At 41.4% G+C, this 27,798-nt stretch overlaps 1 protein-coding gene across 2 annotated transcripts in view; it reads left to right on the top strand.

The window, feature by feature from the left end:
- Cd99l2 (CD99 molecule like 2) overlaps positions 1 to 27,798 on the top strand; it is an 82,608-nt gene that overhangs the window by 39,449 nt on the left and 15,361 nt on the right. For both annotated transcript variants that reach the window (XM_041640994.1, XM_041640995.1), the window contains exons 2-7: positions 12,936 to 12,998; positions 13,884 to 13,952; positions 17,193 to 17,267; positions 23,932 to 24,003; positions 24,525 to 24,611; positions 26,791 to 26,856. In XM_041640994.1, coding sequence (XP_041496928.1) covers positions 12,936 to 12,998; positions 13,884 to 13,952; positions 17,193 to 17,267; positions 23,932 to 24,003; positions 24,525 to 24,611; positions 26,791 to 26,856 — 432 coding nt within the window. The remainder of the gene's footprint in view (positions 1 to 12,935; positions 12,999 to 13,883; positions 13,953 to 17,192; positions 17,268 to 23,931; positions 24,004 to 24,524; positions 24,612 to 26,790; positions 26,857 to 27,798) is intronic.

Here is a 27,798-nt window from a genome sequence, read left to right as displayed (position 1 = left end):
GTCTGCTGTCAGATCCCTTGGATCTGGAGTTAGAGACAGTCATGAACTGTTTGACGTTAGTGCTGCGAAGTCTACCGGAAGAGCAGTGAGTGCTCTTAACCACTGTGCCATCTCCCCAGCCTTCCCTAATTCTTATATCTACATTTTTACACAATTAGTTTCTAGATCACTTTTAACATGTTGTAGAATTAAAAACTTTTTCCTATTAAGCAGCCTCCTATATTTTTGCCCTTAGTCCCTGACAAGTAAGTCCTATTCTGTTTTCTGTCTTTAAAAATGTTGCTACTCCAGGGACCTTGAGTAAGTGCTCTCATAAAGTATGTATGTATTTTTATGACAGGCTTAATTCATTTAGCATACTTTTTAAAGGCTCATCCATGTATAACCATTTGTTGATTGACTGATTCATAGCTAGAGTTTGAAACATGGATCTCATGGCTACTAATACACAGCACTGTCTTAAACCTTCAACCTTCTTGCTGTCATTTTATTTTTAATCTTTTCTTATATTTTCTAAAACTTACACAGCTAGCATGCACAACTTGAAAATAGTCTTAAAATGTAGATGAAACATTGAGAGGCCTTTAAGATAGGGCCACATCAGGCCAGATGTCTTTGAAGGCCATATTTAGACTTGTGGGATTTTTAGTCAGTGTAATGAAAACATCTCTGATATTCTGAGTGGGGAAGGTGATGCTCCAGAATCTATTTAGAGAGGAAGAAGAGTGTCTACATTCCCGTGGTCTGGAGAATGTCTGGGAGTCTACTTTCTACTACAAAGTCCCAGGAAATGCCATGTGTAGTGGGGAAGATGTTGTGTGCCTGAGCTAGGTTCAGAGGAGCAGGTGGTTCTTAGGCATGGTTTAGAAATGACTTTACAGTTCTTGGTGATGGTGTGACTTAGAACATGAGAGAGAGAGAGAGAGAGAGAGAGAGAGAGAGAGAGAGAGAGAGAGAGAGAGAGAGAGAGAGAGAGATCCAAAGTGGTTTGGAGGATTTGGATCTGAATAATGGATAGTGTGGGCAGCTGCCAGTCAATGAAACTGATGTGGACTCCAGGTCTGGAATTTGGCTATGAGACTTGGGGAGTGACTCGAAGAGGAGGGAGCAGAGCTGAGACACCCATTTGATGAGTTTGGTCATGAGGAGGAGGGAGCCATAGCAGCAGGGCTGAGGTGGAGAACTGAAGTCAAAAGAGGGATTTCTAGTTTAAAAGTGGAAGATGTTAAAATAGATGTGATACTTCCCAAATCGATCTGCAGATTCCACTCAATCCTATTAAAATCTCAGCAGCCTTATTTTGTGGAAATGGGCAGGATGCTCTTAAAATTCACATGGAAACTCAAGAAACCCAAAATAGCCATGCAGACTTGCTAAACAAGAGACAAGTTAGTGGGTTCCAAGTTCCCAGTTTCAAAACTTACTATAACAGTAATGAGGACAGAATCCCCTTGGGTAGGAGTAGAATGTGCAGGTTTAGGATTCTGGACAAAGGGGTGGGCCACGGATAGGCTGGGACTCTGTCATTGCCTTTCTTTCTCAGCAGGGTTTGGCCAGATGGACATGTTGATGGTGTGTGACGAATGCAGACTGGGATTCTCCATGCAGGCCTGCTTATGAACACAGAAGGGATGCCTGTGGCTCACACTGGACTTCGTGAAGTGATTACTTTGTGTTTTCTTGCCTCTGAGGCTGTGTGGGTTCCAGTGGGCTCTCTGTCTGTGTGGACTGCATTGAGTTCTGTTCAGGCTGTCTCATGGTGGCCAGAATGTAACCCAGACTTCGTGTGAGCTTAATGAGCTGTCTTACAGTGAGAGTCTCCTGCTACTAGTGTGAGGCACAATGAAGAAAACCCACCTTATTTATGTATTCATTTATTTAGTATGTGGGACAATGTTTGTATGTGTAGGGGACAATGCACATGCATGTGAAATGCCCATGTATGTGAAGGCCAGTGGTCAACCTTGACTTTCATCTTTCAGGAATTGTCCACACTGCTCTTTTCAGCCATGGTCTCTAGCTGGCCTGAAGTTCATCCACATGGTAGACAGGTTGGACACTGAGCCCCAGAAATGTCCCCATCCCCTTGTTCTTGCTACTGACTGAGCCATCTTCCCAGCTGCAGCCTGGACTTAGTGATCTCCAAGGTTTCTGTTTGCTCTGTCAGTGTTCATTTAAGAAGCACAGACGAGACACAACTTCCCACTGCTGTTTATGCCAGCTGCAGGCGAAGGAAATGCCACGCGCGTTGTTAGTAGTTTAAAGGCTGTGGTTTAGGAGAGCTTGAAGATGGCCTTGTCTGAAATGCTGGCTTATGTTAGAACAGCAGGCTCTAAATGTTCATCGGGCAGGAAGGAGTTTAGATGAGAACATAGCTTTGTTAGACTGCACTAGGCTTTTTTTTTTTTTTTTTTTTTTTTTTTTTTTTTTTTTTGAGACAGGGTTTCTCTGTGGCTTTGGAGCCTGTCCTGGAACTATCTCTTGTAGACCAGGCTGGTCTCGAACTCACAGAGATCCGCCTGCCTCTGCCTCCCAAGTGCTGGGATTAAAGGCGTGCGCCACCACCGCCCGGCTGCACTAGGCTTTTGAACAGTTGAGCACGACCCTCCTGTAAGTTAGTTACTCACCTATGTCCATGGGCTACCATTTATTCGTCAGTTTAGTTGACTCTACTTAATACCAGATATGATAATAAAGGTAGTTCATATCCGGGATTCCTGTGTGTCAGAAAGTGTGTTTTAACAAATTCTTTATGTACACTGACCAGTTAGTCCTCATATCCCCTACCAAAAGTAGGTTCTCTGTTGTCAGATCCATTTTAAAGATGAGAAAGATGAGGCCTTGAGCCCTTAGATCTTTTATTAGTATTTTTTGTGGGTGCATATGTGTGTTTGTGTATATGTGCATGTATGTGTGAGCATGTGTGTGTGAGTGTGTAGATCAGAGGTTGGTGTTGGTGTCTTGCTCACTAGTTCTCTAGAGTCTCTCACTGAAGGGAGTTTGCTGATTGGCTAGTCTGGATGGCCAGCAAACCCCAGGGATCTTTCTTTCTTCAGCTCCCCATCTCTGGGATTCCAGGTGCTTGCTGCCATGTGTGGCTTTTTCTGGATGCTGAACTCAGGTCCTCATGATCCACAACTCTCCATGGTGGTGGAGGAGAGCTAGATCTGCATCTGGACCATTTGGCTCTGAAGCAGGTCATCAGTACCAGTAAGTTCAGGTATTGCCCCAGAACAGCCTTGTCTCCCTGTCTCAGCAGTGGCTTCACCTTCAGCAAGGCACCTGGAGTTCGCACTCCAGCCCCAAGAGCAGCATACCTCACACCATAGGACTGTGGCAACACCTTAAGTGTCCTGACATCTCATGGCGGAGCCTTGTTGCCAGAGGCTGCTCATTCGTTCAGACCACACAGAAACTATATTATTTGCAATAGTGTTTAGCCAAAAGCTTAAGTGTATTTCTAGCTAGCTCTTATATCTTTTTATTTATTTATTTATTTATTTATTTATGATTTCTGCCTCCTCCCCGCCACCGCCTCCCATTTTCCTCCCCCTCTCCCAATCAAGTCCCCTTCCCTCATCAGCCCGAAGAGCAATCAGGGTTCCCTGCCTTGTGGGAAGTCCAAGGACCACCCCCCTCCATCCATGTCTAGTAAGGTGAATCAATTTCCAGTAATCTGTGCATCACCATGAGGACCGGAAAACTTCTGGTGGGCACTGGCAGGGACACCATCGTTTGATATGCAGGGAACAGGTCACCTATGTGGGATCAAGTGGTTTCTTGTGGACACCTAGGCAATGAGCTAGAAAACCTCATGAACTCAGGAGCCATTTCTACTTCTGCTATATAATTATTATTTTTTAAATTTATTTATTTTATGTGTAACAGTATTTTGACTTATATAAGTATACCACATTTATGGCTGGTGCCCGTGGAGGCCAGATGAGGACCTAGGAACTGGAGTTACAGATTGCAGTGAGCTATCATGTGGGTGCTGAGAACCGAACCTAGGTTGTCTGCAAGAGCAGCTTTTAGCTGCTGAATCTTCTCTCCAGTTCCCATGCTGCCTAATCACTAACCACTGTGGCCAGTGGGCTCTCAGGGAGTATGGTCTCTGAGACCCTGGGACAGTATCTGGAGCCAGCTACCCATCCAGTCTTTGTTGAGATGTAAATTACAAAACATAAAACCCACCATTTCAATATCTCTACTTCAGCTTTTTCAGTAGACTCACTATGCTGTGCATGCATCCATCTGGTGCCAGAAAATTTCTGCCACCCTAAAGTGGAACCCCATGCCCATTAGCAGTCTAGTCCCTTCGCCTCCAGCCCCAGGCACCCATTCACTCTCAGCTCTACTTCTGCACAGGAGGTTCTCTCTGGGGACATTCAGTGCACATTTGTGGTTTCCTTGGTGAACATCCACCATAGACATTGTTTTTTGTGTAGAAAGAAGAAAGACTCTCCTTTTAATTACACACCCATCAGTGTAGTGACTTTTACAATTTGTACAAATCCTACCCTGACACTGGAAGTCAAACAGCTTGCTATATAGGATACTTAGATGCTTCCTGGCAATATACAAAAAGACTTTGAGCCCTGGAGCCTGCAATTGAAGGATGCCATGTTTATCAAGTGTTCCCCTTCCCTGGCAGGCCCTGGAGCCTGCAATTGAAGGGTGCTTGAAATCAGCTGGCAGCTCCAGTCCTCAGTGGCCACTGTGCTTGGGCTTTCGGGTGCTGACTCCTGTCTTCTAGTGAAGCACTGCCTTCTTGTCATTATTGTCCTCTCTGACAGAGGCTTAAATTTATTCATGAAACTAGTTGGAGCTCAGGTGGCAATGGTGAAATGCATTTAGTAATCAGAATAAGAGGCAAGCTATTTTCCCATTCCTTTGCAACGCTGCTGTGCCTAACTAACCCAGAGGATATTAATTGCTCAGCTTGCTCTGAGGTGGAGAAACATACATTTATCAAGACAACGTGTTCAAGTCTGGATTGAGTAACTTGAGTTAAAATGCTGCAGACATTTCAGGTAGACTGGATACTAGTATTTTTGGTTTGTTCTGGCCTTCTGAAGCATGGGGTCTGGATAGGAGACTTACTTGTTTGCACTAAGGGCAGTGAATTATTTTCACTGTGCGATCTGGAAAGTTAAGCTCAGCTTTTCATGCTTGCATAGCGAACACTTTGTTGACTGAGCCAGTTTCCTGGCTCTCCAAATCTGTTCTTATTTCTTGAGCCTAAGTGATCAAGAAACTAACCATAGGCAAAACGGCTGGCATATGATTTGGTCACTGAGGTCTGATTCTGATAGTGAGCTTTCCTTGCACTTGATTGTATAAAGATTGATCAAGTCTGTTTGTTTTGATACATAGCACAGTGCTCTTGGAGTCATGTAGACACAGATTCTAGCCCAGATGAGAGGCAAGTGAGTGTCATCATGGCCTTCACGGACACAGATAAGTCCAGAGTAGGTTTTATGGAACCTCCATTAAGGCAGACAAATGGAAAAGTTGCTTTACCAGACTGAGATGTCTCTGTGTTCTTTCTCCTTCACATTTACAGAAAATGGTCATGATTTCAAAGTGTTGAAACAGAAGCAGTTCGGATATTTATTCAGCTAGGCTTTCTACTGTCTGCCTTTTAGAAAACCTAGACACTGCATACATGTACAAAACAAAGAGGTAGAAGAGAAGTCATCCTTAGAGAGCAAGGGGTCGGCTGTCACTGGCCACTAGAGAGAAGCTCATCTCTGATTAAGTCTCAACATTACCTCTGAAATCTTTGGCTTGGAGGCAGTCCAGGAGCCTCTGAAGTTCTTAACCAACCAGCAGGTAGGAGACACAACCTGGAGGTGAATTTGCCTTTGGTCTAAACCTCAAATGGACTGTCACCAAATCACTGTGTACTGGTAATTGGGGAGAGGGCAGACTGAAATTGGAGAAAACACTCACCTGAAACATTGGTTTAATTTTCACCTTATTTTATGTAGTGGGTGGCTGCCATGTTGAATAGGACCTGCCTGTAGAAGATGCTCTTAAGCCCTTACCTGGAAGAGGGTGCTCAGGATGAACAAAGTGAAGTGGGCAGAAACAACTGAAGCAGGAGTGATTAATTAATCAAACCCATATGTAAGGCTCCTTAAGGGCCCATCAGCAGTCTCTCTGGGATCACATATTTCCATCACGTCTTTGGCAGGTGCTGGTATCCAGCCAGCGCATGACATCACTGACTAACAAGGTCCTACTTTGCTTTGTTTTACAACCTTCATTAAGATGCAGCCTTGGCTTCCCATACCACTGGTAAGTCAGGTTGCAATGCAGGTCAAGTTTGTGTCCCATCCCCAAAGGAAACCATGGGAGAGGACAGACCCTGCTATCCAGATGTATTTGGATAGAGCCAACACTGTATTCTGTAGATCCTCTCAAGGACAAACACAAATTCATAGAGAACATTTCCAAAATTCTTCTGTATCAAAGAAGACACTGCCGACATGTGTCATCAGCTCACAGCATCGTTTCCCCATTAAAATTCTTAGTGGCCTTCTACTGCAGATTAGGATTGAATGCTGGAACACTGGCTAGTCAGATTCCAGGGCTTAGGAGTTGTGAACTGGGCCTAAGATGAATCAGCTGCTTTCTAAAGTGTGCTGGTGCCAGAGGAAGAACCTTTGGGATACCTGCCAGCATCCCAAACAGACTTAAGTTAGAACATGGCAGAGCAGCACCTGTATGACTCCCTTTGCAATGGGTGGTCTATTGTGAGGATATCTGTGCCTGTTTGGTTTTTAGTTGTGCTGGATTGTAGATGTTGCCTTGTAGTACTTCATGTGTATTCCTCAAGGGCCTTACTATTGGACTACACTCTGACCCTAGTTGTGTAGGTTTTGAAGAAGTCTTAATAGCTTAGGATTGAGCTTGAGGGTGAGTGTTTTGTCCATAGATTGGTTGGGTCTGTTGAGTCCAAAGTCAATAGGGGATTAATTAGTAAATACTGCAATACCGTCATATTGCTCTTAACCCCTTACCTAATGACACATGACCAGATATGTCAGGAACAAACAGGGGAATGGCCCGGTCTGCATGTTAGTAGCTCATTATGCTATTGTAGAGTGTGTCCTTTTGTTGTAATGTGGGGAAGGAGGGGAAGAGTATTGAAAGAAGACCCAGTGGAATAATAATCTTATGGTTCAGGAGACCTTGAATTAGTATAAGAAAAATACATATACATATTTTAATTGTTTTTTTTAAAGCAAGGAGGCAGAAAGTAGATAGGAAATTCTTCCTTCTCCTTGACCTCTGTTCTCAGTTCCTTAGACATAACCTGTATTAGCAGATTCCCTGTATGAACTTAGAGAACATTTTTATGGTTGTGGATTTAGATATGAACACACAAATGGAAGAAGATTTCTCTGTCTCTTGATGTATTTCGGAATGTATCTCATGTTAGTATACAGGCATTCCCCATGCTTTCCTAACACAGCAATGCGGTAACTCATTGTGTGGAAGAGCTGCCTTCGCACAGCTGTTCATCTCTGCTGACCACTATTTTGTTTGCATTTCTTTTTGCTGTTGTAAGCAGAGCAACAATGGGTGTCTTTTTGAACACCCTTATTTATGTCCATGTTACAAGTATTTTTCCCTAATACACACTTAGAAGTGGCATTATTAAATTGGAAAATGCACATATAAAAAATACTTAGATGTTGAAATAACTACAGACGTTCAGAAAATTCGCAAGTATGATATGTAGAGTTTGGTCCCCCAACTCAAATCTCTTCAGTGTACATTGGTTGCCCGATGCATTAGCTGGCATCTAGGTAAGGAAACCAGCCCAAGCGTGGTCACATTACTACTGTCTAATAGACCCCCATTCAAGTTTCTGTAGCTACTCAAATAATGTCTAGTGTAAACGTTAGCATATATCATTCATCCTAAGTTCTATAACAATTTCTGTGTGTTTTACTCTCATACATATGTGTTTCTCCAGATATGTTTCCTGGCCTATTTCTGGATCAGTTTCAGATATTGTACCTATGATCTCTTCATACATCAACATGTATCTGCTATAAACAAGGACATCCTCTTTCTGATAACAAGAGGATTTCCATTAAGATCAGGCAGTTGGATGAGAACCAGCATTCCCATCTGGTCCACAGACCTCATTCACTTTCTCTGATTGATCCAATAATGCCCTTTGCAGGTTAGGATCCAATCAAGGAGTATTGGATTTAGCATTATCATTTCTCTAACCTCAGGATGTAAATCTCCGACTACTTGTTTAGCGCCAAGAGCACTTGTTTTGGGGATTTTATCTATTTTTATGGATGCTTTTCACTGATTGCATCCCTAAAGTTCACAATTTTCTTAACATGTTCACTGCCCTTTCTTTCCCCTCTGGTATCTTTTATGAGTTTGATTGAGTTTCATTGTTTATGCTGTTTTTAATTTTTCTTTAACTATTTTGAGGTTATGTATTTTTATTCAATAATTACTCAATTTTTGCTGTAGGAAAATGATCTTTTAGATAAAATTTATTTTTGGAAAATTAGATTTGAAAAAAATTAAAAAGCAGCAGAGAATTCCTATATTCCTCTGTCATTACCATTTACATTAGAACCCGTGCTAATCCTCTGTTATTAGCCAATATCCATATGGCATCAGCTTTTTCTAGTTTCTGTCTAGGAGCCCAGAGCTCATACTGTTTATCTGAAGTCATTGTCCACATAGGCTCCACAGGCAGGGCTGCTTTCTCAGCCTCTCCCTGATCGCCAGGATTCTTAACAGTTGAGAAGGGGGCCCAGTTGGATGTTTTGCACAATATCCCTGAATTGGGGTTTGTCTGTTGTTTTCTTTCTTTTTCTTTTTCTTTTTTTTTTTTTTTTTTTTTTTGGTTTTTCGAGACAGGGTTTCTCTGTAGCTTTGGTGCCTGTCCCGGAAATAGCTCTGTAGACCAGGCTGGCCTCGAACTCACAGAGATCCGCCTGTCTCTGCCTCCCGGGTGCTGGGATTAAAGGCGTGCGCCATCACCGCCCGGCTGTCTGTTGTTTTCTTATATTTATACCGAGAATATGAGGATATGTGAGTGTGAGAAGACCATTAGAAGTAAAGCACTGTTTTATTTCTGATGGTTTAGTTGCTTTTAAAGATGGTCTCACCATAGCAGGTATGGTGGCACACACCGTTTTAGGCCCAGCACTTAGGAAGCATAGGCAGGAAGTTCTGTATAAGTATCCATAATTATCCACAATTAGTACTAGGCCTAAGTAACTATCAGACTCATCAGGACACAGAGATGGATGTGTGGTCCATGTCGGAGGACAGCTTCTCTTAGGAATGTGAGCATGCAGATGCCTCTGACATGCTGGCTTCAGTTTCAGGCTGTAGTTGCTTAGATTCCTCCCAACCATATGCCCAGATTCCCTTTTCTCCATACCCTCTCCAATATATGCTGTCAGTCATCTCTCTGCCAACTGTTGTCAATTAGAATAAAGTTTACCTGGGGGAGTAACTTAGTAGTAGAGCCATGTTTGCCATACACAAGCCCTTCCTTTCCTTTTTGTGGGCAGTCTTGCTAGGTAGCATGGGCAACCTCAAGAGTGTGATCTTCATGTTGTATACCACCATGCCTGGCTTTGTTGCTCCTTTAACTTGTGTTTCCCCAAAGACTAGAGTGCTGTACATTATCTTTTTATTCATCTGTTGACCGAAAATATGATTTCTTTGGGGGAATGTCCCTTATCCAGTTTTAACTAGTTTACTCTCTTGCATTGGTTTTTGTGGTGCTGGGAATAGAGTTCTAATTCTGGTCTTCTGTGTTTTCCCACCAGCAGTTCCTGAAGACATTACCTTTAATGCCATGTACATTCTCAAAAAGCAACTGTCTGTTAGGGTTACACCTGGGCTTATATCTAGGTTGTCTATTTTATGCTACTATGTTCTACTTTTCTTTCTGACAGCTTTGTAGCATACAGATTGAGTATACCTTACACAGCTTTTAGATCATTTTGGATTTCTGATTTTATATTAGACTTACCCAACTGTGGTTTGAGGTCAGGGGCCTGATGCTTTTATGTTGTCAATGTCTGGCCCTCTCACTTTTCATACTGGCCTCCCTCACATGCCTTTCTCTTACTTTCAACTGTGTCCTGGGATCTGTGACTTGTGATTGTTTTCTGTTCTTCAGGTGTTTGTTTAAATCGAGACTCACACATGGGGAAATGGCTCAGTCATTAAGAATTGGTTCCCCGCATCCATGGTGGGCAGCTAGCAGCCAGCTGTAACCCATCTATCTCCAGGGGATCTGACACCAACTTCTGACCCCCAAGAGCATACATGCATACATTTTTTTTTTTTTGAGATAGCGTTTCCCTGTGTAACAGTCCTGACTGTCCTGTCCTGGGACTCACTCTGTAGCCCAGACTGGCCTTGAATTCAGAGATCCATCTGCCTCTGCCTCCTAAGTGCTGGGATTAAAGGTGTGTGCCACCACCGCCCATCTTAATTTTTAAGAATTAAGAACAAATGAAAAGTAAAATCTAGAATCTCCATTTGAGACAAAGTATGTGACATTCGTCTTTCTGAAGTAAGCTTTTTACATTTAATGTTATAGTCTTGAGTTTCGTCTATTTTCTTGCAAACTATATGACTTCATTCTTCATGTAACTGAATAGTATTCAGTTGTGTACATGTACCACATTTGAAAAATCCATTTATCCACTGATGGATATCCAGGTTGATTCTAAAACTGGCTGTATTCACTCGCGCTGTAAAAGCACATCATCTGTGATGTTAGCTGCGGCCTCTTCACTGTGATATGAGCATGAACAGATATTGAATTTTGTCAAATGCATTAGTGCATCTATTATGATAATCATGGATTTTTTGTTAGTATTCTACATATCGTATGTATTCCACATATTGATTTAGGATGATTTTTGTTGTTGTTGTTGTTTCGAGACTGCATTTCTCTATAGCTTTGGGGCCTGTCCTGGAACTAGCTCTTGTAGGCCAGACTGGCCTCAAACTCACAGAGATCCATCTGCCTCTGCCTCCCAAGTGCTGGGATTAAAGGCATGCGCCACCACTGCCCAGTTTAGGATGATTCTTTTATCTCTGCAATGAATCCTATTTGACAGTGGTGAAAGGTGTTTTTAATGTGTCACTTGATCTTATTTGATAGTATTTGGTTGAGGAGGAATTCTGTCTTTGTATTAATATTGTCCTGTGGTTTTCCTGTAGTGTTCTTGTCTCTCTTTGAAACAAGAAAAAATGAGTTTAGAAACAGTTCCCCCTACCCGGGGGTGGGGTCTGTGGAAAGATTTGTTATCTTTTCAGTTGTGGATAGAATTCCCTAATAGTGTAGTCTGGGAGACTTTTTATTGCTGACTTACTCTCTTTAGTTATTTTTTTGATCTATTCATATTTATTTCTCCCTCAGTTGGTCTTGGAAGGTTACATGTGTTTGTGAATTCAGGTATTTCTTCTGTGGGGCTGGAGAGACGGTGCAGCAGTTAAGAACACTACGTCTCTAGAGGATATGGGTTTGAATCCCAGTACCCACATGGCAGATCACATTCATTCATAAGTCCAGTTCCAGGGGATCTGACACCCTTTGCTGGCCTCCGCAGGCACTGCATGCACACAGTGCACAGACATACATGCAAACAAATGTCAGTCATTTCTTCTAGATTACCCACCTTGCTAATGATTAGCTGTTCATAGCAGGCCTTTAAGATCATTTGTGTTTCTGCGATACCAGTTGCGATGCCTTCTCTTTTATTTCTGAGTGTGTTTGGGTCTTCTCTCATTTTTATTTGTTATTGTAGCTGAAAACTTATGTAAAGATAAAATGACAATGAAAACAAAACAAAACAAAAAAAGCCCAGGTGAATAAGGAGTTGAAGTCCAGCCTCAGCTACAGGAAATTGGAGGCCAGTCTGGACTCCTTGAGACTGTGGAACCTATCGGGTCAGCTGGTCTTACCCATGTCCCCAAGGCTGGAGCTACACAGCAGGCACTTCGTCCACTGAGCTGTCTTCCCAGCCAGCCTGATTTTCTGCATTCTGTTTTCTTTCTTTCCATTCGGAACTTATTTTCTTTTCCCCTTTGCTGTGTTTGGCTTTTCCTTTGTCTTACTTTCTAGCTGTCTGAGGAGTACGATGTGAGCATGTGAGACTTTCCCCGTTTGGATGGAGATTTCCTATCAGGACTACTTTCGGTTGGAGTGTATCATGCCTCCATTTCCCTTTGTCTCCAGTTACTGTTTGCTTTCCCTCCTGATTTTTTTTTCTTTGACTTACTGATTATCAAGAAGAGTGATGTCTAATTTGTACATGTTTGTGAGATCCTCTAGCTTTCTCTCACTGTTTAGATTTAGTGGCCAGCATTTTGACTTCTTGATGAATTAGCCACTTTGCATTATTTAATGATCTGTTTCTTTGGACCATGTTGGAGTGCTTGACTTCCGTTTTATTTTTTTCTGATGTAAGTATAGATACTCTAGTTTTCCTTTGTTTTCCTTTGCATTTCCATCCCTTATTTTTTAAATGGCATAGATCATATTAAGAGTATATTTCAGAGTGCACCTCAATGGTAGAATGCATGCTCAGTACATTCTAGGTTCTGGATTCAGTTCTGAGAGACACAAATAATAATAGTAAGAACAAAGAAAATATTTCAGGCCAGGCAGTGGTGAAAAGAAGTCTTTAAAGAGACAGTAAGGGATGGTGCATGCCTTTAATCCCAGCACTTGGGAGGCAGAGGCAGGTGGATCTCTGTGAGTTTGAGGCCAGCCTGGTCTACAAGAGCTAGTTCCAGGACAGGCTCCAAAGCTACAAAGAAACCCTGTCTTGAACTCCCCTCCCCCAAAATTCAGTATTACTGTTTTACTTTAAAAACCACCTAAATTTAAAATTATTATTTTTTATTTGTAGGATATGGAGACTTGGATGATTTTAATCTGGAGGATGCACTGAAAGAAACTTCCTCAGTAAAGCGTGAGTCAAGCAAACAATCATGAAAAGCAGCTACCAGTGATCACCGAGGACTGCACTCACCATTTTCCCTTTAGGGAAGCAGGCACATTCAAGAAAATTAGCTACATCTTTTCCATCTGTTTTCTATTACACGTTCAGGGCTTTTGTCATAGAGACATACATATGTCACCATACTTTATTATTTAATGTATATTGCGTGCATGAGAGGATGTGTATGCCCATCTTAGCTTTTTCCATGCTCTACAAAAAGAGAACTTTGACCTGTTTCAGTGTTCTCACTTTTTTTTTGTTTGAAACAGGATCTCTCTCTGGCTGTCCTGAAATTTACTGTGCAGACCAAGTCATCTTTGAACTCACAGAGATCCACCTGCCTCTGTCTCCTAAGTGCTGGGTTTAAAGGCATGCACCACAACAGCTTGAACCTACATCATCTGAAAAGTTATTTTCTTGTTTATTTTTATTTCATTTTAAGTGCTTACGTGTACATGAGGGAGGTGTGATAAGAGCCCAGATACTGTGCAGCTGGAGTTACAGGTGCTTGGGAGCTGCCTGACAGGGATTCTGGGAAGCAAACTTGGGTCCCCTGCAGCAGCAACAGTGACTCTTAAGCACTGAGCGGTACTTCCAGCTCCAGAAGCCATGCCATTTTATCATTCCTCTTAGTGGGATTCCTTGGAGGCCCTCACCTGTGTACAGTGACCTCAGGAAATGATACCAAGGCTAGTCTCCTCCTGATATGATTTCTGCAAGCCATGAAGTGGCACACACACACATGCACGGGTACGCACACATGTGCATGCACACACATGCGCATGCACACACATATATATACAATACATATATTACTTAATTTGCTCCTCTTCTTGTTCTCCCTCCTCCCTTCAGAGAGATGGGACCACTTCAGCATCACAACTAGAAGGCCGGGAACGACCAGAGCCCCAGCAAATCCAGCAGGTAATAATGAAGTGAAAATGAATGAACTTTATGCCCTGGCAATGCTGAAGCATGCATGGGCAGCCCATATCTGGCCGTTCTGTTGAACTTGTCCATATTAGGTTTCATGGTCTAAGTTGATGAAGACGACTAACCAGGTCTCTTCCTCAAGAGGACACCGGATCTCTTTACAGATGGTTGTGAGCCACCATGTGGTTGCTGGGAAGACCTTTGGAGGTGCAGGCAGTGCTCTTAACTGCTGAACCATCTCTCTAGCAGGCAGCAAGACTTGCCTAAATGGGACTTGAGCAAGTCAAGGTTCTGCTGAGAAGGGAAGTGAGGCATCTTGGGCAGTATCCGAATGAGCTGTACAGAGGTTTTACACATATATGAAAGCCATCAAAGGCATCCATCTGAATATTAGACTTATTTCAGCAGAATACTGTCTGCTTGATTATTATGCCTTATGTTAAGATAGTAAATTTACTTCATTGATGCTTTGGGTGATTGAGATGTAGGCTGCCAGAAACCAGGTACGAAAGGAGGAGAATCACATCTGACTGAAGCCACAGGCTAGCCATTTAGTTTCCTGGTAGGGTCCGTTCTTACTAACTACAGTATAAATATGAGCTATTCTTGGTCTGGCAGAGGGGGACAGCCTCAAACCACAGAACTCTTGAATGGAGATGCTCAAACATTTTCTCTAAATTCTCTAAATTTTTGACGATCTCAAGAGAATTTGTTTATGTGGGCCACATCTATAAATATTTCTCATCTGAGAACTTAAAAATGAAAAACTGTTATTAATCTAAAGAAAATAAATTAACATATGCATCGACATATGTGGCAGATTTCTATGAGAAATAACATTGCTTATAAGATGAAAACACAATTTAGAGTACAGAGTAATTTCTGGCTTGATAGGATACACCTGGAGTCTGTGTGTGTGTGCACACGAGCGCACGCATGTGTGTTTGTGTGTGTGTGTGTGGTGCTTTGAGACAGGATCTTACTATGTAGCCCAGGATGGCCTGGGACTCACTAGATAGATCAGAACTCACTAGGTAGACCAGGCTGGCCTCAAACTCACAGAGATCTATCTGCTTGCCTCTGATCCCACACCCCATCCCCAGACACAAGCCTGGGTTTTCTTCCTGTATTACACTGGACCTCAGGAGCTTTCAGCAGCTCAGGATAGCAGCAGATAGAAGAATGGGGACCAGAGATGTGCGCCACCTCACCAGGCTCCTCCTGGATTCTTATATCCGGCAGAAAAAGGAAAGAGAACTTAAGGTGACTTTGAGACTAGTTGAGACATCCTCCTCAGATAGAACACCAAAGCCCAAACAGTGTTTTTTTTTTGTTTTTGTTTTATTTCGTTTTGTTTTATCCCAGATTAAATGTGTGACGTGTAACTCAGCTCCATTGAGCCCCATTGGACTCTCCTGTTCTTGGAACTGGTCTTCTGCCCATTCATTGTTTACTAACACCATGCACTGGTCACTTGGAAACACTGGTGCGCTGACGAATGCATGTGCCCATATTTCACTCTGTTGTATTTCAAAGTCCCACTGATTAGCATTGCCACCCACCTCACTGAAAAAAGCCCTCGGCAAGTTAAACACAGGACCCTTAAATAAACTTAGCAGTTTAAAACATTTAATTTTTTTCTAAGTTTACCTGTGATGACTCTCACATTTGTCTTTACTAAGTGTTTTTAAAAGTGTTTGAAATTTTATTTTGATTTGGCTTTGGATTGGAGAAAAATTTACTTATTTCCTTTTTTATAGTCTGACAATGTAGCCAAGGCTACTGTTTATTTTTTTTTTTATTTGTACGTCATCTTAGAGTAAGCCCCATGTTTTCTTCATCCAGGCTTGGTTTGCGTATCTGCCGTTCTAGTCAGATGTGGATAGTTCTGTCACTGAAGCACCCTGTGACTCCCTGGACAATCACACCTGTCCTTCGCTTCCATCCTCCTTTCCCCTCTCCCCTAATTCCCAGCTGCCACTAATCTGTTTTCCATTTATAAAATGTCATTTCAAGAAGGTTATGTAAATGTGATGCAAAAGTAGACAACCTTTAGGAGTTGGCTTTTTTTGTGTAGCTTAATTCAGTTGGGGTGCATCCAACTTGTTGCGTGTATCAATAGTTTATTTTTATTGGGGAAGAGTTTTCATAGTATGGAGGTACCAAAGTTGGCATAGTGCTTTCTGTGTGGAAGGAGTTCTGAGTTGTGTCTAGTTTGGGACTACTTCTATGAGTAAAGTTGCTGTGGAATTTCTTGTGTGGCTGCATTTGTAAATGTAAGCTTTCCTTTCTCCAGGAATAATGCCCAAGAGTGTGATGGCTAGACCAGGTGGTATTCTCATACTTTAAAAAAAAAAAAAAAACAAGAAGTGGTTGATTCTTCAAGGAAGGTTATATTAGTCTTCATTCCCTCTAGCATTCTGTGAGGGATCCAGTTTTTCTACAATTTAGCCACCTTTGTGTAGAAGGTTATGTATTGCTGTGAATATGTTTTATTGCTACTGGTTAATAAAGAGGCTGCTTTCGACAAATGGCTTAACAGAATATAGCCAGTCTGGAAGAGGTATATATAGAGAGAGTAGGCGAAATCAGAGAGCAGCCATGTAGCTGCCCGCAGGAGACAGATGCACCAGGACCTTGCCAGTAAGCCACAGCCACGTGGTGATACACAGATTAATAGAAATGGGTTGATTTAAGATATAAGAGTTAGCCAGAAATACGCTTAAACTATTGGCTAAGCAGTATTGCAATTAATACAGATTTCTGTGTGATTATTTTGGGAGTCTGGGTGGCTGGGAAACGAACAAGCAGCCTCCTCAACCCCTTGGGAGTTTTCGCTATTTGACATCCTAACCATTGTATCGGAGCTTTAACCTGTGATCCACATGCTTATTTGTCCAGTGTATTTCTTGTAAGTGGAATGTTTGTTTATGCATATTCCAGTTTTTAATTCACCTTAACTCATCATCTAAAATGAAAAAAAAATGAAACATGATTGTTGTTCCAACTTGTTTTTGACCTGGGACTGCTGACACTACCTTTAATCCCAGCACTGGTGAGGCAGAGGAAGGTGGATCTCTGTGATTTGGAGGATAGTCTGGTCTACTGAGTGAGTTTCAGGATGCAGTAAGAGCCTATTTCAAAAATAAATTATGTCTGGCTTGTCCTTTCATCTTCTGCCCAGTTATTAATCAGATTGCTGTTTCCTTTGTGTTTTGGGGCCCTCTGAAGGAAGTAATTTTGACTTGACTGATGCATTAGCTGATGGAGATGATGGGCGCCGAAAACCAGGTACAGGAGGAAGAGGTGAGTCATTACTGGCTGAACTACAGGCTAGCCCTAGCACTCTCTGCTGGCTCTGTTCACTTTTATTTTATTGGTCTGGTTATATTTGGGGGTATTTATTTTTCATGTACATAGATATTTTTGCCTGCATGCATGTCTGTGCACTACATGCATGCAGTGCATGTAGAGGCCAGAAGAAGTCATTGAATCTTCTGGAATAGCAGTTACAGATGGTTTTGAGCCATCATGTGGCTGCTGGGAATCAAATCCAGGCCCCTGGAAGAGAAATCAATACTCCTTAACCATGGAATCACCTCTCCAGCCCTGAATCTGTCTTATTGACTTTAACAGCCCTGTGTACCACAGGAGAACCCTCAGACAGAGGCATTTAAGCATTTTGATCTTCATATTTCCCTAGTTATTGAGGATCTCAAAAGATTTTGTGTGTATTTTATCTATTGATGTTTATTATGTAAGAACTTAAAATGGAAAAGACTTCACTAATCAATTGAAACTTAGCATTAAAGACGTGCACATGCTGGCTGTGGTGGTGCACACACCTTTAATCCCAGCACTTGGGAAACAGAGGCAGGTGGATCTCTGAGTTTGAGACCAGCCTGGTGTACATAGTGAGTTCCAGAACAGATGGGTTACATAGTGGGACCCTGTCCCCAAAATGCATATTATCATACATACTTTAGACTTTCTTACTGTTGAGTTTTAAGAAGTCTTTACATATTCTAGACATTAACTCTTAGATATGTCTATTCTATATCTTACATTTTTGTTCTTTGTTAAAGAGACTTTAACAAAGTCTTCTCTGGAGTGAACAGTTTTAAGTTTGATTGATTATGCTTCTTCTGCAAGGTCTGAGAGCTAGAAACTCTGTATTCCTGGGCCCCATAGATTTTCCTATCTTTTTTCCTTAAAAGTCTTTTTATTTACTGTAAACATCAACTTGCTCAAAATTGCTCCTTTGTGCATAAGGCTACCTTTCTATTGAGTTGCTTTAGAAACTCTGAAAAAAAAATCAATTTTTGTTTGTTTAGTGTGTTTTGACACAGGGTCTTGCTGTGTAGCTCTGTCTGGCCTGGTACCCAGTTTGGCCTCAGAATCACAGGAATCTACTGTGGATCTACTGTTTCAGCATCTCCAGGGCTGGGATTATAAACCTTCTAGACCTTTTGTGTTTTATTGAGGATCTTGCATACATATTTTTTTTTTTTTTTTGGTTTTTTCGAGACAGGGTTTCTCTGTGGCTTTGGAGCCTGTCCTGGAACTAGCTCTGTAGACCAGGCTGGTCTCGAACTCACAGAGATCTGCCTGCCTCTGCCTCCCGAGTGCTGGGATTAAAGGCGTGTGCCACCATCACCCGGCTTTGCATACATATTTATAATAGATATAAGTCTGTATTTTTGTCAGGTTTTGGCATAAAAGTAATGCTATAAGTATGATTTACTAATTTCCTAGGTATTTCCTGATCCCCTGAAGTTGACCATCAGGATAAAGCATCATAGGTCCTATTTAGCCACATTCTGATCTCAGTGTCTCCTACAAAGCAGCAATCCAGATGTCACTTGGTGCCAGGGTATCATTTGAAATCTGAGGTTCTGTGAGCTTCCTTTTGCTGCCCTTGTAGGGATGAATGACCACATACCTTGTTGCTTAAACAACAGGCATGCATCTTATAACCACTGAGGGGAAATGCAGAAGGAATATGATAGGCTTCAGTAAGCATCCTAGCAGGGCTGCATTCCTTTTGGAGACTGTATGGGGAAATTTGTTTCTTCACTTTTTGTCACCTACATTCTTTGGCTTATGGCTACTTCTTCCATCTTTAAAAACATGAACATGTTAGAGTTTTCTTTTTTTCCAGTTTGTCTGTTTTTGTGTATTTGTTTGTAGCCCAGGCTAGTTTTAAAACTCCTTATATAGTTCAGGCTGCCCGTGAACTCCTGGATGCTCCTGAGTCTGCCTCTCAAGTGTTGGGATTGTAGGTGTGCCCCACCACACTGGCTTTTTAGGATCTTCTTTGCTTACAGTCCTGTTACTTCCACACACAGTTGAGCATCCTTCACATTTGGATGTCTTTTCTTGTTCTTGCTGGTACAGCTGGTACTCTATTGAATAGAACTGGTAGAGTGGGCATCTTTGTCTTGTTCCTCATGTTAGAAGAAAAGCTTTCAGTGTTTGACCCTTCACTGTGATGATACCTGTTCCCTTATCCTATGTGGCCTTCATTTGATTCAATGGCACTACTTTGCCAAAGTTACTTTTCTAGGTGTTGTGAGGAAATACTCTGAGAAAAGCAGCTTAAGGGAGGGTTGTTTTTGTTCAGTTTGAGAGTGTACAGCCCATCATGGTGGAGAAGACACAGCATCAGCAGCATGAGTTGGTCACATTGCATCCATAGTCAAGAAGCAGAGAGAGAGAGAGAGAGAGAGAGAGAGAGAGAGAGAGAGAGAGAGAGAGAGAGAGATATGACAGCTTGTGCTGAGCTCACTTCATGCTTTTTGTACAGTCCAGAAGGTGCCATCCACTGTGGGTGGATCTTTTCAAGACAATTAGCCTAGTCAAGACAATCCCTTACCACATAGGTAGAGGCCTGCCTCCAAGATGGTTCTAGAACTTCTCAAGTTAACAACTGAGATTAACCACACCATAACTTCTATAGCTAATATGTTGAGAATTTTCATCAAAAAGCTGTTCAGTTTTATCAAAGTCTCTTCTTTGCCTACTGAGATGATTACATGATTTCTATTCTTCATACTTTTAATGTTTATTGATGTAAGTTCTGCTGAACAATCCTTGTATCCCAGGCATAAATCCAGTTTTGATCATGGTGTGTAATCTTCTAAGTGTGCTGTTGAATTCAGTTAATTCAATACAGTTAATTCTGCTAATGCTTTCCTGATGGTTTTTGTCTCTGTTCATGCAGTTTTGCTTGTTTGTGGCATTCTTGTCTGGCTTTGGCATGAGGGTCATGTTGGTTTCATGAAGTAAATTTGGAATTATTCCCTCCTCTTCAAATCTGCAAGAATTTGAGAAGGATTAGCTTTAATTTTTCTTTGAGTTCTTCAAAGAATTCATATTTATAGCCATCTGTTTCCCAGATATTTCTTTGTTGGGAGGTCTTTGATTATTCAAATTTTAAATGATTATTCATCTGTTTATATTTTTAGTTTTCATAATCAAGTCTTAAGTGTTTGTGTGCTTCCAGAACTCTGTCCAATTTGTTGGAATATATTGTCCATTGTATTTATTTAGTATTAGTTGCAACATCTCCTCTCTTATTTATAATTTTGAATGATTATAGTGAAAATAAAGATTTTTAAATTTTTTTTTACTTTTTTTAAAAAGCCAACTCCAGCTTTCCTTCCCTTCTTCTACCCATTTCTTTGTCTCCTTTTGTTTTGTGGAACAAATCTAAGACATCATTGTAAATAAATGTATGCTTACCTCTGAACTGCAACTCCAGCTCACCGAACTTGAACTCCATTAAAGCTTTCTATGGCTTTTCTTTTCTATAATCCTTTGTCCTTCTTGCTTTCTCCATATTCTCCTGCTCCTTCTGTGCCTCTTCTTCCTCGTCTTCCCTCTTTAGAGACTGGGTCTTACTCTCTTAGTAAGTAATCCTGGCCGGTCTCTAATGCAAGCTTCCTGAGTGCTGGGCATGTACCATTTTACCTGGGCTTTCCAGCTTTTTAACAGTTTTTTTCTCTTATGGGTCATGGTTCTGTTGTCAAACGTGTGAACTCTTTACCAAGCATTCAGTTCTGAAATGCTTCCCTCTGAATTTTTTATGATTTTATATTTAAGCAAATGTAATCCATCCATTAGCATTTAATTTTATATAAAGTGAAACCCATTGCTTTTTATTTTGGAAGTCTAATTATTCCAACACCTTTTGCTGAAAAGATTCGTTCCTCTGTTGAGTTGCTTTGCATATGTATACAAATGCCAAAGCAGATCTGAGGTCTTTTGAGCTCTTCATTCTACTCTGTTGCCCTGTGTATCTATCTATCTATCTATCTGCCACATCTTGACAACTGTAACTATAAAATGAGCCTTAATACTAGGTAGAGTGATTCATCCCACTTTATCCTTTTCAAGGTTTTGAAAAGCTAACCTAAGGTTTCTGCCTTTCCAGAAAAATTTTAAATCAAATTTGACTATTTCTAGAAAAAGAAATCAGTAGGACTTTTATAGGCTTTCGCTGAATGTGTGTGTGTGTGTGTGTGAGAGAGAGAGAGAGAAAGAGAGAGAGAGAGAGAGAGAGAGAGAGAGAGAGAGAGAGAGAGAGAGAGAGAGAGAGATCAATGTGGGAGCTGACATTTCTCTCTGTTGAGTTCTCCATTCCATGAAATCAGTATGTATCTCTGTTTAGATTCTCTTTATTTATAACTTTCTACCTACAGGTTTACTTTATCTGAGTATAGTAGTTTTCACACTGTTTTAAAGGTATATATTTCATTATTTTGTTTTCTTTTACTTTATGAATGATGGGTTTTGGATTCCATATGTTCATCGCTATTACATGTTGCTGTCAGTGATTCCATTCCCAATGCTGCTGAGTTCTCTCACTAGTTCCCCTGTTTACATTCTTTGTGGTTTTCTGTGAAGATGATCCAGTCATCTGCAAATATGGACAGAGTGATTCCTTCTTTTACAATCTGCATGTTTTCTCTGCTTTTAGTTGTAGAACTTGTAGCGCTGTGTGACAGTGAGCTTGCTTTGCTCCTGATCTTACAGGAAGAGAAGTTAGTCTGAAAAACCCAGGGACTTCTCCTTTATTTCTAAATTGGTGCAGAAGGCCTTTTTCATAAAATGTCCTAGATGTTTTCATGTCAGTGATATGCCTATATGATGTTTCCTCTCTAGGTGGTGCATTGATTTATTTTCAGGTCTTATATAGCTGAAGTCTCACATTTCCATGGTCTAAACAGTTATTGAAACCCCAAGCTGTCTGTCTTGCCTGTCATTCATTGTGACATCATATATATATATATATATATATATATATATATATATATATATATATATATATATCTCACTATACTTTGTTTTGATTTCCCACCTCTCTCTTACCTCTTACCTCCTCTTTTTTATTTGTTTGTTTTCTTCTGTGCATCTTGTGAATGTCTTGTGCCTAAGGAGGACAGAAGAAGGTGTCAGATTCCATGGACTGGAGTTACAGACAACTGTGAGCAGACATTTGGGTGCTGGGAATTGAACCTGGACCAAAGTCTCCAGTGCTCTTAACCATGGAGCCATCTCTCGAGCTCATGTCCATTATTTCTTTTGACACTTATGCTTTCCTCTCCACGAAATATCATCAAATATAGTGTCACAAATGTTTACCAAACTGTTTGAAAATAGCCTTTATCTTTAGATCTCTGATCTATTTGTGGCTGATTTTTATATATGGTATAACATGACGGGCAGCTTTGCTCCTTTGCTTCTATGGTTATGCTGTTTATTTCTGTGTATTGGCTGTAGCATTGTCATTACCTTTCCCTTTGAATGTCTTCAGTTAGAGAAATAATCATGGACAATTCTAAAGTTTAATAGAAGAAACTGTAGTGGCATTTCAATTGTATTTTAATAAATAAAGCTTGCCTGAAGATCAGAGAGTAAAACAGCCCCACTGGTCAACCTTACAGACCAGGCAGTGGTAACACACACATTTAATCCCAGTAGTCACACTAGTTTGTCATAGAAACCGGGCAGTGCATGCCTTTAATCCCAGTGGTGCACAACTTTAATCCCAGCCCTAGAGAGGAATATAAGGCAGGAGGAAATAGCTCTCAGCCACAGTCTCATTCTGAGATTCCTGGAGGCAGGATCACCATTTTTGGACTGAGGTAGAGGTAAGAGCCCGTGACTGGCTATTTTTCTTTTCTTTTCTTTTTTTTTCTTGGTTTTTCAAGACAGGGTTTCTCTGTGTAGCTTTGGAGCATGTCCTGGAACTAGCTCTTGTAGAGCAGGCTGGCCTCGAACTCACAGAGATCCGCCTGCCTCTGCCTCCCAAGTTCTGGGATTAAAGGCATGCACCACCACCGCTCAGCCTCTTTTGCTTTTCTAACCTTCAGGTTGAACCCCAATTTCTCTCTCGGAGTTTTGATTAATTGCGCTTCAAGAAACTATTGAAATCTTCATGAGTGCCATGTAACTGCTGTGAAAGGAAGCCATATTTCTAAAACAATCTGCTAGGTGTGTCTGTGTCTGTATCTTAACCTCTTTGAGTTTGTAAGAGTATTCTCTATACATCATAGAAAGTGCCAGTTCACTCATCTCCAGGCATTTTCTGTAGTTCAGTTTCTGGATTAATAGTGGAGGAAACCATGGTTGAAACTCTTGGGGTTCATGCTTATGCTCTAGAACTCCCTAGCCCATGTGCTCAGAATATCTGGGATCATGTTCTAGCTCTGCTAGTCAAGGGGTGAGATGTGGAGTTGCATTCTTCTCTCAGTCCCCATCCTATGAAGAAGAGTGGTCAGAATCTCATTTAAAACCTTTTCTATCTGTTTTGCAGCTTTTCCCAAGTGGTTATGAGGTCATACAGGGCTTCAAGCCCTGAGACAAGAATACGCTATTTTCATGGTGTGACTTCTTAAAACTACGATGTGAGTATACATTTTGTTATTAAATGTATGACTCTTGCTGTCTTCCCTCCCGTTTTCAGAGAGATGGGACCATGTCACCACTACCACAACTAGAAGGCCAGGAACAACTAGAGCACCATCAAATCCCATGGGTAAGACAAGCTCTCTGAGGAGAGAAGTAAGGAAGGATTTTCTCATCATCTGCTTGTTTAAGTGAGTGTTTTAGTCAGGGTTTCTATTGCTGTGATGGAACACTATGACCAAAACCAAGTTGGGGAGGAAAGGGTTTATTTTGCTTACACTTCCACATCATTGTTCATCACTGAAGGAAGTCAGGGCAGGAACTCAATCCTGAAGGCAGAAGCTGATGCAGATGCCATGGAGAGGAGCTGCTTACTGGCTTTCTCCCCATGGCTTGCTCAGCCTGCTTTCCTAGAGAACCGAGGACCACCAGCCCAGGGATGGCACCGCCCACAATGGGCTGGGCCCTCCCTCACCACTCACTAATTAAGAAAATGCCCTACAGGCTTGCCTACACCTTGATCTTATGGAGACAATTTCCTAAAAGGGGTTTCTCCTCTCAGATGACTCTAGCTTGTATCCAGCTGACAGAAAAACCCACCAGGACAGTGAGTGATTGTTTTATTTGCTTGTTTTGTTTTGTGGTCCCCAGAACCAGATGGTTTTAACTTGGAGGATGCCTTGGATGATCAAAATGATCTTGATGACCGCAAAAAACCAAGTGTAGGAGAAGGAGGAGGTAAGACCTAGCTGCTCGAATTTACGGACCAATGCCACAGTTCCTGGGAGGGTCTGCTTTGTTGTCTGTAATAGAATTCATGCCATCTAGAGAACTGTAGATCAGGCCACTGCAAATTGCAGAACCCTACAGTAGTCATGCTGAAACTTTTTGATTTAAGGATTTCCCAAATTATGGGGACTCTCAATAACTTTGTCTATATAGGTCATATCCCTCAGTGTTTATCATCCATATATTTAAAACTTAGAAGAACAGTATTATCGGTCTAAAATGATTAATACTAAAGCCACACATATTAACATAAATAGCACAGTTTATGAGAAATTACTATGCATGGCATGATAAAAAGCAGTTTAGTGAGAAGAGTGGCATTAGTTTACATTTCTTAGAAATTTCTAGAATGCTCATCTTTCTAGGAGATACCTGGATTCTTATATTCAGATATGCACTTTGAAAGCTGTCTTCTGATCTGCACATGTGTCCTGTGGTACATGCATGCTTGTGCATGCACGTTTAGGTGTGCATGCATACATATATAGACACACAAATAATAAATGCAACTAAATTTAAAGGGATTTTAAAACAAATATGTAAAAGAACAACAAATAAAAGTGTTTTAGTAACTCTTCCTCACCCAGTCACCCTTTAGTTAATTTTCTAGCTGCCCTGACCAAATACCTGACAGCAAACAGAGGAGTTCATTCATTCATTCATTCGGCTGGCTTAAGGTTTCAGAATTGATTGGGTCCTAACAAAACTCAACTGGTCACGTTGGATCCACACTCAACATGCAAAGAGAAAGAGACAGGAAGTGGGCTAGTGAAACTCAAAGGTCACTTCCCAGTGAAATATTTCCAAAAGCTGAGGGTCAAGTGTCCCAACACATGAGCCTATATGGTCATTTCCCATTTGAACTGCAGCACCCATTCAATGGACTTGTGCCCATTTGTTGTTTTGAAACATTGCAGGTTAGTTTGGAAAATCTTGTTGTCTTGAGGTTTCTCAAACTTCAGTGTAATGCCACACTTTATTATGAAAACCCAAAAGCCACATCTACTACTAATACCACCAGTGTCACTGGAGAGTCTTCATGTCGTGGGATGCTATTAGACTCGCAGTAGCTGATAAGGGCCTCACTTAGAACCTCATTGACAAGTACCATCAGTGTCTGGCCTGAACTGATAAACCCATTTCATTCAGTTTTAAGAAATGCTTCCCAAATAATCAAGTTGGTACAGCATTCATTCTGCAACAAGAGTGGTCTCTTATGACACAAAGCAGATAAAAACAATTAGAACTGAAACAATCAGACAAGTGACTTTTGTGAATCACCTCTAGTACTTTAGAATACAGCAGAAAGGCTTTAAGCACACTTTGCATTTCAGCGATAGGACATTCAGGAAGATGTGCACTTAATAGTTGACTATAAATAACAATTCTGCTTCTTGTGTTAGATAGCTATGATTGTGTCACAAATTATAAGAAAGTTAGACTTTTTTTAAAAAAAGAAATTAGTTATGATTTCCTTTGTTTGGTTAAGAAGCTGAGTTTCCTATGTAGAGTCTCAGATAGCTGCAGTCCAGCTACTGGGATGGGATCTCATCTGGGCTAAGGTTTTCTTCATAACAAGGTCATGTAGTTTGTTGATGGAGTGTATTTCCCTTCAGCCATAGAGATAGTGGCCCCTTTAAGATCAGTAGGAGAAAGAGGACAGATTTCAGCTTCCCGTTTCTGAGCTCAGGGAAGCCCAAAACAAGCTTGGAAAGAGATCCCTTTGTTAAGTCAGGCTCTTAATTAATTTGACAAAAATCTCATCTTTGGCATATGATGCAACTTAATCACTAGGATTATGTTCATTTTCCTTGTGGTCACACAAATACTCGAGGTGACTGGAGGTTCTATAGAGTACTTGCATCGGCAGTGGCAATCTTAGGGCCTCCTGGAACTTAGCCTATCATATCCATTCTCTTTCTTCTCTCTCATCTTCCTTTTCTTCCTTCTTCTCCCCCATCTCTCTTGAGTTTTGGCACCAGGCATGGTTCTCAGGGCCTTAGGTGCTGTATCACAGAGCCATACTTCCAGTACCACAAAGAACATCCAAGTGTCATTGGCAACATTTATTAATCCGATTTCTTGATTCTGAAATAGTTTGGTCACTGAAATGTCTTTTTTTTTCTAGGTTTTTCAGACAGGGATCTTGAGGACATACTGGGAGGTGGAGGATACAAACCTGATAAGAATAAAGGTAGGAAGATTTCTTCATCCAACCTTACACACCTAATTCCCATTCAAATACTGACCAAGTAAAGCCTGCCATTCTTACTCAGCCTCTGGAAAATAAGCCTTAGACATTTCCACTTGTTACTTGGGGTGGCTTGTCACTCTTGGGGTTGGGGGCCCATTTGTAAGCCATCCTGGAGAAGCTGCCTTTTTCCTTCTGGATTTTTAAGCCAAGGCACTGCCTGAGGTAGTGTCCCCACCATGACAGAAGCATATTTATGGGACAGCACCAAAAGCCTGTGGTAGGACAGTCAGAGGCTTCATGGCATTAACAAGACAGCCTGCCCTACTTGGAGATCCAGTTTTCTGTGCAGTGGGAGGGTGCAAGCGTCACATGAGAATTATTTTAAAGAAGCACCTAGCAAATCATACTGTTTAGTAGTACCTTTGCATTAAAACTCGTTTAGCACTGGTAAAAGTTTTCAAATGGTTCCAAAAGGCTCCTGCATTCTCCTTACCCAGTTTCTCCCAAGGATCTTTGACTGCAGGTCCACAGTCGTAGATTATTTAAAATAGGCAGCTGACATCTGTACAATAAAGTCACCCACTTACCTTCTGGGGATTTTTGTCAGATCTCATCTTACATGCACTGGCATGTGTGTGTATGTGTGTGTGTGTGTGTGTGTGTGTGTAAAATTTAATCACACATGTAGATTTCAGTAGCCATCGCCACAGCTGGGGAGACATAATAAGTCCTCTTCTTCATGCTGCCCCCGAATAGCCACGTTCTTTCCAGAGTCACATGTTTGCAGTTCCTCCAGGTAGTAATAATTGAGAGCTTTCATCATTGCATAAGTCAAATTGTGTCTTAAGCATGGGGTGTGAGGTGTGAGCAGACTTGTGGTGTGTTGATGTTGGAACCTGTAGGTGTGGAACGCGACAGCTGCGACCTCTTGACTACCGTCGG

This window comes from Microtus oregoni, unplaced genomic scaffold (genome assembly GCF_018167655.1).
Source record: "Microtus oregoni isolate MIOR12 unplaced genomic scaffold, Mior012 000067F_000, whole genome shotgun sequence".
Lineage (NCBI taxonomy): Eukaryota > Metazoa > Chordata > Mammalia > Rodentia > Cricetidae > Microtus > Microtus oregoni.
This window is presented reverse-complemented; position numbering and strand designations above follow the sequence as displayed.